Genomic DNA, 12,887 nt, shown 5'->3' with positions numbered 1-12,887 from the left:
TAATTATGAAAATTATTCTTATGTTCTTGCAAACCTTAAATATGGAAAATTAATATATATGTATATATATTTATGATGTACAGTTGCGGTCAAAATAATAGTAGTGCCGGTGAAGCAACACGTTATTTCTCATTATTTCCTCTATGCCTTCACATATTCAAATAATTTTTTCACACAAGTGACGTTAATTCTTTGCTCTCTAAGAACGTAAAGTTATTTTCGGTTCTCTCTTCGTTTTACATTCTTTTTCGGCTTTAATTGCAAGGATGCACTTGTTTGACCCAGTCAAAATAATAGTAGTGCCAGCTAAATTGACAAGAATAATTAAATTTAATCGCTTTTTAGCCAGGTTTGTGGTATTTTACAATACTCTTGCGTGTTTTTTAACAGTTTCTATCATTTTTAGACTCTTCTTTGAAATTAGGTACAGAATATATGGGGCGTGGCAAACACTGTAATGCCGAGAGCCGGTAACTCATTAAAAAACTGATTTTTTCTGGAAAGACTTATGTCAGGGTGCAAAATATTATCGGATGCTCTTCTACAATGATTAGAAATGCAATTAAATATGAACCAACAAATGAAACTCGTGGTCGGTTCAAGTTATTGACCAAAAGGTCAGTAGATCGCTTAACAAGACAGGCAAGAAGCAATCCTTTTGAGTCCACTGCAGCCCTAAAAAAAATCTTGTAAAATTAATTTTAGTTTGGAAACAATAAGATGTCTCGGAGATGAAAACCTCATTTCAAGAAGTCCACGAAAAGTGCCGTTACTAACAAAAAAACATGCAGCAAGTTATGCAACATTCCGTTTGAAGTTTGCAAGAAAGCACTTGAATTGGCCTTTGGAGAAGTGGAGGAATATTTTGTGGTCGGATGAGTCCAAGATAGTTTTGTTTGGAGGCCATGGCTCTCGGGAGTTTGTTAGACGACCACCCTTATCTGGCTTTTTCCCGAAATATACATTAAAAACGGTTAAGCACGGTGGTTCAGCGATTATGATTTGGGCGAGTTTTTCGTATTATGGAGTTGGGCCAGTGTATTGGGTAAAATACATCATGGATCGTTATTTATATGTAAAAATTTTAAACGAGATGATGCTCCTATATGCCTTCGAGGACATGCCACTTGTTTGGACTTTTCAACAGGACATTGATCCAATATATACAAGTAAACTCGCCAAAGAGTGGTTCGCAGCCCATCAAGTCGAAGTCATACAGTGGCCCGCAGAGTCACCCGATCTCAATCCAAGTGAGAATTTGTGGTGTGACGTTAAGAGAGCAATCTCAGAAATAAAACCGAGTAATAGCTTTAAACTCTGGAAAGCTGTACAAAGGTCATGGGACTCTGTTCCTGTGCAAAGATGCCAGAATTTAGTTGATTCCAGGCATAAGCGCTGTGCGTCTGTTATAGCCAACAAAGGCTATTCAACAAAATACTAAAATAAACATTAAATATAGGGCTATTACATAGTTTTTATCATTTAAACTTAAAATGTTTTATTTGGCTGTGATGCTGTTTGAAAAAATGCACTACTATTATTTTGACCGATCAAATATCAAATTTAGGTCCATTTTAACATTTTCATTTCTTTCTGAAAAGTCTTATGCATTTTTCAAAGTCAATTTTCATTATTATCACCTACTATGAGTTAACTTTCATTGAAAATTAAAAAAAATTTTCTGAACACGTTTTGAAAGGTGTTTTTTTGGATTGTTTGAAAACCTCTGTGAGCACTACTATTATTTTGACTGCAGCTGTATGTTACATACTGTTCAGCGAATCTAGTATACCCATTTATTCTACACGTAGTGGGTATAAAATAATCAATCAATGGAATAGCTTTTATTTTTATTTATTATAACTCAAAAAATGATTGCTATTCTCTTGACCATCGCCGTTCACTTTCTCGTTTTCGTCAGGTTCTCACTGCGAATTTGCGATATAATATATTTGTGTTGAGCTAGCGCTGCTCAGTAGTATTTTAACAGCTGTGCTGTTCGTACCATACACATTCAACGATTGAACCAAGATCTGACAACACCCTAAAAACAAAAAATAGTACAAAGTTATTCAAAATGTGCATTCTCATAGATTGTTTATTAAGCCCATTAATTGTGTTGCCAGCTATTATCGGCGTGGGCATATACTTCTTGAAGTGAGTTGCGTGAATTTGTTCATGTAATTGTAAAATGTACCATTGTGACTACGGGTTCATGACTGGCAACTATGAATACCGGGTAATAGATAACAGCTTTTCAGGTAATTCCTGTTGATAATTTCAGAGAGTACATGCAAGGTGGAAAGTTTACGAAGGACACCGATGAGACCGGAAAGGTATTTATTGTCACCGGTGCCAACACTGGAATTGGCAAGGAGACGGCTCTGGAGATCGCCAGACGTGGGGGAACTGTGTACATGGCCTGCAGGGATATGAACCGATGTGAAAAGGCGCGCAAGGACATCATCAAGGAGACAAATAATCAGAATATATTCTCTAGAGAGCTGGACTTGAGTTCCCAAGACTCCATTCGCAAATTTGTAGATGGGTAAGATTCGCGTCAGTAAACTTCCCTTAACTTTGTACAATTTAAGAACTACTTCTATAAATAAGCTTTAAGAAGGAGCAACCAAAGCTCCATGTCCTGATCAACAATGCCGGCGTGATGCGCTGTCCCAAGACCTTGACTAAGGATGGCTACGAACTGCAATTGGGAGTAAACCACATTGGCCACTTTTTGCTAACTAACTTGTTGCTCAACGTGCTGAAGGTAATTGTGCTATATACAATTCAAGTGCGTAAGATAATGGTCTTACAAAATTTCAGGACTCCACTCCCAGTCGCATTGTCGTAGTTTCCAGTCTGGCACATACACGTGGCTCTATTAACGTGGCTGACCTGAACAGCGAGAAGTCGTATGATGAGGGCTTAGCCTATAGCCAGAGCAAGCTGGCCAACGTCCTGTTCACCCGGGAATTGGCCAAGCGTTTGGAGGGTAGCGGCGTCACAGTAAATGCACTTCACCCTGGTGTGGTAGATACTGAGCTGGGCCGGAACTGGGCGTTCTTTCAGACAAACCTTGCGAAGTAAGTAAAGTTAAGTTAACTGTACTAGGACCCTCTTAGTAATATCTTTTCCAACCTTTAGGTTCGTTTTGAAGCCTATGATTTGGCCGCTTTTAAAGACACCGCAAAGTGGAGCACAAACCTCGATCTATGCTGCTCTGGATCCGGAACTGAAGGACATCTCCGGCCTGTACTTCAGCGACTGCAAGCCAAAGCCTGTGGCTCCTGGTGCCTTGGACGATAAGCTTGGAAAGTTCCTGTGGACCGAGAGTGAGAAATGGACCGGCTTAGATAAGCCAGAAGCTAAAGAAGTAAAGAAGTCCGAGTAGTGTAAGAACAAGCCGTTTATTATACTGTAATACTAGCTGCTGTTTTACGAATGGATTAATAAATAAATACATATTTTTCTAGCTTTCATAAAGCATATTTTATGATTCTCAAAAGACGATTAGTATGCCTGTTGGCTAATTAGTTTCCAATTCAGTTGGCTTTCTGCTCAGTTGCCCCAGCTGTAATAAACACTCTGGAGTGGAGAGCATGGGTTGTGGGCTCTCTCTTCTCTGGCGTATTGTTTACGGTGTTAACGTATGTGTACTGCATGTAGAAGCCCAGAACGACGTCTGTTGATCCGGTCAGCTTCTCTGCCGGGGTAAACTGAAGCCGCAAAAGCACCTTATTGCCCTTTCGCCAGACAATAAACTTGGGCTCCTCGGTGGGCAGCTGCACGTCCTCGTCGAACTCCTTGGAGTCATCGCGCTGGCTCAGAACGAAATCGCTTTCCAACGGGACAATCTCGGCATTTGATACGTCTATCACGGCTCTTTTTACCTCCCGTGTCGAGTTTTGACGCGACAAGGTGATGCCCACTGTTTTTAGAAGTGGGGAAGAAGTAATTGATTCCTCATTGACAACACGAATGGCCTCCGTTAACAGCTGCGGATCCTCAGGAGGAGATGTAGTCAGCAGTCGAATTGTCATATCGTACATAGTTGGATTTGTGAGCTTCAGCAAAATGGCGTTGCTTTTTCCTGCAACTAGTGGCTGCTCGCAGCGTACCATAACCACTTCAGGTACATGGTAGCTGGCAAAGAGCTGGATGCGGTACTTTATGGACGTGGGATGGTACTCCGGTTTAATTAAATTGTGCTCGCACTGGCGACAACGTAGCGACCGCTTGATCCACAGCGACCTGCGCTGCGGATAAAGGCTTACAACGGCCGTGGGCTGCTCCGCCGGCTGACTATGTCGCTGGGTGATGGTTGTGACATTCCGCAAGTTCAATGGTTCCGTGAATATGTTCGCCGGTAGACCCTCCACCTCCGCCGTGGCCTCCACCGGCGTTATTACGGCTTTGGCCTTGGGAGCCTTGTCGTTCCAGCCGATCTGGCGTCGAATAAGTGATACGGTTAGACCAGTGCGATCCGTCAAGCTGGGAAACTTGTGCTGCTTCGGCGCCTTGCGCCGCATGAACTCCAGTTTCTCCTGCTTCTCCTGCAGCACCACCGCCTGGAAGTACTCGACCAGAGCATTGAATCGCGCCTGGTACAAGCACTCGTTATCCGGCCAGGTGCCTGTGGCCACGCCTTGATCGGGAATACCCACATCTCGCGTTGTCCATCGGCAGGACAAGCACGACAGATAGTACATCTTCTTAGTGGTGGGCACCGCAGAGGGCTTGCTGTTCGCCGCGACTGGGGGCGTGGCGTCGCCCTTGGAGTCCCCATCCTTTGGTTCCCTTGCCTCCTCCGACTTGCGCACCACCGGAACAGTGGAGGCTCTGGCGGATAGGGTGTGCTGGCAGCAAGGACAGTCAAAGCAGTTCGCACAGCAGTTCTTTTTGTGGCGCGCCTCTGTGGATGGAATGTTTTCCAGGCAGTTGGAGCAGAAGTGCGACTCGATCTCATGCGTCACGCAGAAGCCACAACGCAGTTTGGGGCAGTGGCGGCAGAAGAAGAGTTTGTTGATCGGGTTTAGTATGCCGCAGGAGCACGCGTACTTAACGGGACTCGGTTGCATGAAGCTCATCTTGGCGACGCTGGTTTTCTCCTGGTTTCTTTGTAAATTTGCTAATCTCTCTTCTTCTTTCAGAAATGACGACAGCTGTTATATCGATAGATCGATGACTCGCAATGTAGTTATCGATTAATGTACCATGCTTTGCAGCACTGATTGATTGTCGGTAATTTTTTGACGTTATACCGCCAAGATTCCTGGAGGGAATGGTTTAACTATTAATCGTTAACAAGTCAAACACAAAGCCGTTTAAAGATCAACGGTAGGATTTAAATATGTTTTCGGGATTGTTTTTCATAGGAAATAAAAAACAATATTCTTTGCACTGCGGGGAAACTTTCAAGGGGCATTTTATGTGTTTAAAAGTAATTGGATTTTCGCCGCTTTGATCTAAAAAATTCCGATTTTGGAGGCAATAGAGACTAAATATTTTACATATTTATGTTTATTATAAGTGTATCATCTATGTAAGTAAAAACAAGACCGAACGCTTTATTCGGGTTCCCCGACTATCAGATACTCGTTACTCAGCAAGTGGAAGTGCAAACGGTAACAAAAATAATAATATGAAAATAATGTATAGATTTTTCCAATTTGTAGGATCTCGACGATTGTGGGAAAAAATCAAATATAAATTCCAAAATTGTGGGCGTGGAGTGGGTTGTGAACGTTACACTGGGCATGGCAACAAACCTGCGCTGCGGGTATCCTGAACAATATTAAATACACTTTATAGGGTCGGAAACGCTTTCTTTTACCTGCATCTTAAATTGTGCTTTGTCAAAATATATAATTTAATTTAATTTAATATAATTTCTCTCAATATTCATTTTTTATTGAGTTAAGTATAATTTAGATTTTAGGGCTAGATATGTGCTAAATAATTAACAAATTTGAATTCTTTTACAATTTATTGCACAATTTGTTATTCAACGACACAATTCGAATTCCCAAGGGGAACAAATATATTTTCGGTTTACATATTTTTTATTTTGAACGATCACATCATCAGAAAAAGTTTATTATACGTCATCGTCATAGCAACAATGTTATTTTGAGTTAATGAAATCTCCTAAGGGGCCAATTAGCACCAATTTGCCAAACTAGATATAGTATATACACTTTACGGTTCATAAAATTCTTTACGAGTCTTTTCATACAAAAGTGGGTACGCTTGTTGGCGGACTAATAAAACTTTATATTTTGAAGAAATTTTAAGTCTCGACTTGTGTGTCGTGATGTGTTCTAAAAATAAAATGTAATTTTCATTTCACGGCTCATATTCGTTTTGAAAGGTAGTTAGTTGGCAACCGCAGAAGTATATATTCAGAGAATATATGTTTTCAACATTTCAATATTTTTATTTAGGAGCTTTGCGTATATAAATATAATTTGGCCAAACATGTGACCAAGTATAAAATAGGTAAACGTACATGTAGGTATAAGGTACTTTTTGGTGTGGGAGCCACGCGACTAATGCTAATGCTAAAGCCTATGCTATCATCCTCAGTCTGTAGTCTCAATCCCGGCAGGAGGAGAACAAGTAAAAGCCCCTCTAGCCGAAGAAGTTGGGCACGAAAAGCTTCTTGCGCTTGGTCTTGGTCTGGCGGACGCGCACGATGGGAGTGAACTTGACATTGTGGGGCAAGGAGTCACTATCGGAGGGGGAGGCGCCCTCGCGGCGAGTGTAGCCGGCATTGGAGGCCACCGGGGCGATGTACCCATCGTCCACGTAGTAGTAGCCCGCACTCAGCTTCTTCAGGCGGTTGTCTGTGAGCGGTTTCCCATAGGTCAGGGCGTACGAGGAGCCCCCGTAGCTGTCATAGCGATCGGTGTCGTAGTTCTCGTAGCTATCCACGTCGTAGTAGGTGGGCTTGGCCTCTGCCACTTTGCAGATGATGATGCTGATCAGCAGGCAGATCCACGAGTACAATTGCTGAGGAGAAGATGGAGGGATGGGTGAGCTAAATTCCCATTGGGACCGTGCTTAATGATGCTTACCTTAAGATCCATTGTGCTGGGATTGGTTCGGTTTAAACTAGTTATGATTTGGTAAATCCTGGTTGGGCTGTTGTGGATTATCCTTTGATTTCTTTCTGGCTGCTCCGAATGCTTTGAACGTCTGGCGAGTTCTGTATGCTTTGGTGTGAAGAACCCTTTCCTTATATACGCACCGGCCAACACATTCGCACCCAAATGTGAAAATTTGTTTTCGGGCCGAGCCGATGCTCCGGCTGTGACGCAAGTCCGAAGGAAACGCAGCGATATTTTTGCGTTTGCGAATGTAGCCAAACTCTCTTTGGTTGACGGCTTGGGTTTTGTTTTGAGCATGCGCGGTGTCTGTGACTTGAACCCGGTCTCATCTCCATGGGATTGGCCAAAGACAAAGGCTCTAATTGCCGGGTGCACTGTTTCGCTTAGCGGGGATCCAGTTTGGTTCGGAAAAGTTTTTACAATGCGGAAAGATACGGTCCCCCGGAATTCTGCCATTGTCTGCGACTATTTGGTTTCGATTTGGATCAATTAAATTGAATAATCTAGATTTTGATGCTGAGCGCTCTGACGTCGGTGTGCGATCGGACGAAAGTAATTAGGGCTTTAGCTTTTGGCACTCGGCTTGCGGCTTGAAAGGTTCGCGGCGCACTGAGCGTATGAGTAATATGTGTACCAGGCGCTGTGGTCGCCGGGTGGTAATTTTTGTGTGGTCACACGCTAAATCTAAATCCAGACCTCGAATATCGTTGTAACGAAACTCGGTGATTTTATTATTTTATCATAAATCAGCATAGACACGCAAATGGGCCGGCGTCTAAAAATACGGATCAGCCTTTATAAATATCTAACCGCAGTGGCTCATGCGGCGCCTAATCAATTTGTCGTGAAAATGTGGCCGGCTGACTCAGGAAGTGCTAAACACCGCGATTTTCTAGAAGTAAAGCAAAGCATCTAACAAACAAACTCCACACGACAGCGGAATGCGCTTTGAGTATGAAACAGACTTCAAAAAGGGGCATGACTTCCGTTTTCGAGGCCTGCATTCGAAGAAGTGATGAATCAGAAGCCAGATAGTCATCTGTAACCCATAGTTAGACGAAATTGAGGAATGAACATAAGTTGCGACCCAGACTAATTTGCGCTTCATTATCGCCGACTGTTTCGAAAAGATTCGGCTGTAAATATAAACCCGCTAATTTTATAAATTTATACAATTATATAAATATAAATTGCTGGCTGCCGCGGGGCAATAACAAAATTCAGTTGTTTTCCACAACTTCGCGGTTTTTCATGCCTCCCAATGGGGGTAAATATTTTTGCACACCCGAACCGTCGTCAACAACAACAGAAAGGTGTGAGATTTGCCCGCGATAAAGGAAACATAAACATCCAGTTGAATTTAGATCGCATTACGTATACGCACGATTGGTTGCATCGGAGACAAGCGCAGTGACTTCTGCTTGATTGATTGAAAGCTCCGGAGGAGGCCTGGTTATTTTAGTCGCACCGGAAACGTGAAAGACGGTGCAAAATTTCATACGCCTCGGCTAATTTCCGCAAGAAGTGCGACCAACTTCTGCACATCATGTCGTCTCCAAGTGGAGACTCAGCTGCTTAGAAAATTTCCTTCGACTTGATTTCTTTGTTAGCCGAATGTGCGAACGTAAACAGCTAAATTTGCACCCTGCAATATTTGTGTATTTACAGTGGCACATTGTCCGCTTATTTAATTCACTTTTACCGATTTTACCCTGGTGCGAGTTACTATTAACAAAGGGCTATGGAAATTTTATGTCTGCCACCTAGGGGATCAGTGGATCTTCTGATTTGTTTCTGTTTTTCGGGAAGTGTGAGAGCAGCCAAGTCGAATGCTTTCAGTAATAATATAAATCCAGAATGATATCATACAGTTATTGCTATTAAATAGGTTCAACGGGCTCTGTAAAAATCATACCAAAGTGGAGCACGTTCCTGTGGGTTTTATGATGGGCTTTATGGGCAGCAGATCAACCAAATCGTAAACAAACATTGCTGGCCGTGCAAAATTCTTGATATCCTAACCGAAAAGTCAAACACTTGGAGAAACAAGGGAGCCGGACTGGCAAGGTGTGCAAATATTTGGCTGTTAAACAATGGTACATATTTACCGAGAAAGGCAAACAGTAGGGATAATATTTGTCATGCTTGGTTGGATTCGCCAACACGATCAATTTGTTAATCTCTCCAGGCTGCTCCACCGCGGTCTGGAGCAAATTGCGCAGGCCGGAAGAGATTCTGCTTGTAACTGGCCTTGGGCAACCCCATACCAATAAACAATAAGAGAGCCGGCGACTTCCTTGTTGACAGTAATAGTTTGAAGAGATACTCGAATGCGCGAGCGTAAGCCTCTTATTAGCAGCTAATGTGTGAATGGCAGCTCACTCCCTCCTGAAGAGCTGCTCTTGGAGCGCTCGGAAAAGCGGGCAGCGCTTTCATCTCGCCTAAATGCCAGGACACGCTACTCCGGCGAGTGCGTCACTGGCCTTTTAACACAATTAAGATGCGGCAGGCGTGTCGCACAGCTGCAATTAAAAGCTCATTATCGGCGCGTCTAATGAACCATCGACTGCGCCACGCTTGCTGTTTGGGAACGTTTTTGAAACGTGTTTTGGGCAAACATGTGTCCACATAAAAAGACCATCGTATAATTTCGTCTCAATTCACTAAGTGACTTATGATAGCTTATACTGGCTAAGATTAGGGCGCTATTTCTTGAGCAGCAAATGGCCCTTCGGCTTCAGTTTGCTTCGGATGAGGCGCTGTTTCTCGGACTCGGCCTTCTCCTTAAGGCGTTCATGTCGCTGCTTGGCAAACTCAAGCTCTCCACTTAGCTCCACGATCCTGGTCGCTATCTCCTGCTGCTTAAGCAAGCGTCTTTTCTGGTTGGCCTAAAAAATGGGAAAACAATTAATGATTAGGCTGATGTTTGAGGCGTTTCGGGGAATTACTTACACCCAGCGGGGTGGGCCTGCCATCTAAGTAAGTGTAGTCGGGCATATTGGTGAGTGGGCCAAAGGCATTTGGGTTTTCCGGCAATCCTTTGGATGCACGCCATTTCTGATCTATGGCACGGGTGGCCGTAAGAGCAATGCTTCGTTGCGCTGTGTAAGTACAAACAGCTTATGAATTATAAAGGGCTTGTAACAAAGGGTATTGCTTACCTGTAGTTGTGGCGAAGGGGGCCAACCAGATCTTTGTTATTTTCAGCATTATTTATCGAACACCAACCAGTACTTATGAAAATACGTAATTCACATAATCAATCAGCTGGTTGCAGGGTTGTCACCATTAAATAAATAAGCCTAACAACACTAAAGTGGTATAGGCTCAGTATTTTGTTATCGAAAACGCTGGCGCTTGGGGTTTTCATTACGCCAAAACGCGTTAGTCATTTGATAGTGAAAAAATTAATTAACAAAATAATTTAAAGAGATTTGGGTCAGATCTGAATTAAGTTATGGCCACGAAAACGAGTACCATCGAGCGCAACGGCCACTCGGCCAAAACCTCCACACTGCGGGAAATTTGCGCGCGCGCCATCACAAAATCGGAGTGGGAGGACAAGGTGAGCAAAGTTCCCGGCGCTAAATCTTGCATGCTAATCCAATTCTCCCGCAGGAGGAGTTCCTAGACGTTATTTACTGGTCTCGTCAGGTGTTCGGCATCTTTCTGGGCGTCATCTGGGGCATTGTTCCGCTAAAGGGCTTTCTTGGACTTGTACTGTGAGTAGCCACCTATAACCTATAAATAGCCGGAGTCACTCCACTTGATCCATCCAATGTGCCCCCAGATTCGCCGGCATCAGCTGCGGGATCGTCTACCTGTACGCCATCAACTTTCAAAACGTGGACGAGGACGCCTACGGAGGAGTTTGGGAGCTGATCAAGGAAGGTTTCATGACGTCGTTTGCCGGATTCCTGGTGACGTGGATAATCTTCTATACGGGCCTGCACTACGATGCCATAATGGCGGCGAAAGGATCTTAACAACACTCCCAAGCAATACCAGATTACAGGAGCCAGGTCCGCACCACGCCGCTCTCCACATAACACAGCAGCTCCTCTCGTTTTGTCCCCTTTGTACTTGCTGTAGATTGTTAAACTTTTAGCCAATTACGTTCATGTAAATGCATTTCTGATGTGGCCGATTGTCCCAATCTTTCCGTGAAAGATCTTTCGGCCTGCGATCCTAGTTGAGAACAGAAGTTTCCATGTGTATTTGAGTTTTCGAAATGCAGAATGCAATGAATCAACTTTTGGCTTTTTATTACAAAATATTGGTCTACGGTTATAAGGTAGCTGACAGTTAATCGGGGGATTCTAATCCTAGTAATCCATGGCCACGGCCCCCGAACCGTTGTGCCCCGCCCCGTTTTGCGCCACCGCCTCCTTCTCGTGCTGAAACTTATCCGGCAGCTGACCACTTTGCAGGATCTGCGATAGACGCTCCACCTCTGCCAGCGAGCTGGCCCGCTTGATGGCCTCGCGGATGCGCTGCATATCCTCCGGATTGGCCAGTCGTCCGCCTTCCGCTCCCCTTCCCTTGCCATTCCCCGCCTCTGCAGCTATGTTGGCTGCGGAGCTCATCTTGGACTTACGACTGATCTCCTTAAGCATGTCCTTGCCCTGCTTGGTGCGAAAGAACTCTTGCGCCGCCTGGCGGTCCTTCTGCTTGATCTTTCTGAAGTCGAGCAGACGCAGCTGCGGGAACTTGTAGGCCATGTACTCGCGGTAGTTGGGCTTCGTGGATACCGGGTTGATGAGCAGGCAGATGGTGTCCAGCTTAGTGAATCCGGCTAGGGGCTCTAAGTCGCTCAGCTCCTGCAGGTTGTTCCCGGTAAGAATGATGGAGCCCAGGTTGGGCACCGCCTCCTCAAGTCCCTCGCTGATGCGCAGGATGCGGTTGTTGTTCAGCAGTAGGCACTTAAGGCGCGGGAGATGCGGCAGGTTGTCCAGCTTGCGCAAATCGTTGTCGGACAGATCGATGGTGTCGAACTGGTCCAGAGTGGCGCCCAGGTTCTCGATCTGTGGAATCTTGTAGCCGCGCAAATCCAGCTCGCGCTCCCGGCATGGGTTTATGTATTGCATCGACTGATTTATCAGCTCCGGCGTTAGTTTCACCATCTTGGCAATCGCAGTGTGCTAACGATTGGTCTGGATCCGGTTTTTATATTATTTTAACGTTTATTTTCCGAAATGCAGAAAAACAATTCGCTGCCGACGCGAGTTGGAGATGAACACTTTTTCGATAGCAGGCAATGCCGGTATCGATATCATAAATTGTAATGGTAACAGTGTTTTTGGTATTTTTTGTGACTGCCGGTCGCCCACCATTCAGTATACTAATACTAGAAAAACTCCCATGCTGCCATTGGGGCGCCCACCCCTTTAAATTTAAAAATAAATAACACGGCTGTCCAATATCGTTACCGTTTAATTTGAATTTCAATAGATTACAATGAAGTTTTAATTGCTTAACTTTAATGAACACGTTAAGTTTTTCTTATTTCGTTTCGGGGACTTGAATTTGAATTAGAACGGGATACACTCAGAACTCGAAGTGTGTGGTCGGTGGTGGGCTGGTTTAAAGTTTAAACGCCTCTTAACATTTCCTTTGTCGTTGGTGCAAACTACTAGATCTTCAAAATTTAAATTAATCGTTTTGCGATAATGGGTATTAGGTTTCAGTAGTTTTCGGTTTTCTGTCGTTTACTGGCTTAGTAATTTTATATCGGTTTTGTTTTCGCCTACTTTCTTAGCGTATATTGTTAACTTT

General features: G+C 44.0%; 6 protein-coding genes across 6 annotated transcripts; 2 read left to right on the top strand and 4 right to left on the bottom strand.

Moving 5' to 3' along the window:
* The first annotated feature begins 1,969 nt into the window (after positions 1–1,969).
* LOC122612978 (retinol dehydrogenase 13) lies at positions 1,970–3,433 on the top strand. The gene is made up of 5 exons (XM_043786914.1): positions 1,970–2,157; positions 2,285–2,548; positions 2,614–2,770; positions 2,827–3,086; positions 3,148–3,433. The coding sequence occupies exons 1-5, from the start codon at positions 2,078–2,080 to the stop codon at positions 3,392–3,394; spliced, it is 1,008 nt and encodes a 335-aa protein (XP_043642849.1). The 5' UTR covers positions 1,970–2,077; the 3' UTR covers positions 3,395–3,433.
* Positions 3,392–5,155, bottom strand: LOC122612968 (dynactin subunit 4). Its single transcript, XM_043786901.1, has one exon. The coding sequence runs from the start codon at positions 5,088–5,090 to the stop codon at positions 3,546–3,548; it is 1,545 nt and encodes a 514-aa protein (XP_043642836.1). The 5' UTR covers positions 5,091–5,155; the 3' UTR covers positions 3,392–3,545.
* A 1,299-nt stretch (positions 5,156–6,454) lies between these two features.
* On the bottom strand, positions 6,455–7,204 carry LOC122626455. Its single transcript, XM_043806728.1, has 2 exons — positions 7,080–7,204; positions 6,455–7,014 (listed from the first exon to the last, which is right to left on the bottom strand). The coding sequence occupies exons 1-2, from the start codon at positions 7,089–7,091 to the stop codon at positions 6,634–6,636; spliced, it is 393 nt and encodes a 130-aa protein (XP_043662663.1). The 5' UTR covers positions 7,092–7,204; the 3' UTR covers positions 6,455–6,633.
* Positions 7,205–9,735: 2,531 nt separating this feature from the next.
* LOC122618929 (39S ribosomal protein L52, mitochondrial) lies at positions 9,736–10,430 on the bottom strand. The gene is made up of 3 exons (XM_043795525.1): positions 10,274–10,430; positions 10,065–10,213; positions 9,736–10,000 (listed from the first exon to the last, which is right to left on the bottom strand). Exons 1-3 carry the CDS (start codon positions 10,320–10,322, stop codon positions 9,818–9,820), a joined length of 381 nt encoding a protein of 126 aa, XP_043651460.1. The 5' UTR covers positions 10,323–10,430; the 3' UTR covers positions 9,736–9,817.
* Positions 10,431–10,461: 31 nt separating this feature from the next.
* On the top strand, positions 10,462–11,364 carry LOC122618919 (respirasome Complex Assembly Factor 1). The gene is made up of 3 exons (XM_043795516.1): positions 10,462–10,677; positions 10,731–10,834; positions 10,903–11,364. The coding sequence occupies exons 1-3, from the start codon at positions 10,570–10,572 to the stop codon at positions 11,096–11,098; spliced, it is 408 nt and encodes a 135-aa protein (XP_043651451.1). The 5' UTR covers positions 10,462–10,569; the 3' UTR covers positions 11,099–11,364.
* LOC122618908 (probable U2 small nuclear ribonucleoprotein A') lies at positions 11,352–12,351 on the bottom strand. The gene has a single exon (XM_043795506.1). It carries the CDS (start codon positions 12,233–12,235, stop codon positions 11,438–11,440), a length of 798 nt encoding a protein of 265 aa, XP_043651441.1. The 5' UTR covers positions 12,236–12,351; the 3' UTR covers positions 11,352–11,437.
* Positions 12,352–12,887: the final 536 nt, after the last annotated feature.

The sequence above is a fragment of the Drosophila teissieri genome, chromosome 2L, assembly GCF_016746235.2.
Source record: "Drosophila teissieri strain GT53w chromosome 2L, Prin_Dtei_1.1, whole genome shotgun sequence".
NCBI classification, from domain to species: Eukaryota; Metazoa; Arthropoda; class Insecta; order Diptera; family Drosophilidae; genus Drosophila; species Drosophila teissieri.
The sequence above is the reverse complement of the archived record's forward strand: the minus strand, read 5'-3'. Positions and strand labels throughout refer to the sequence as shown.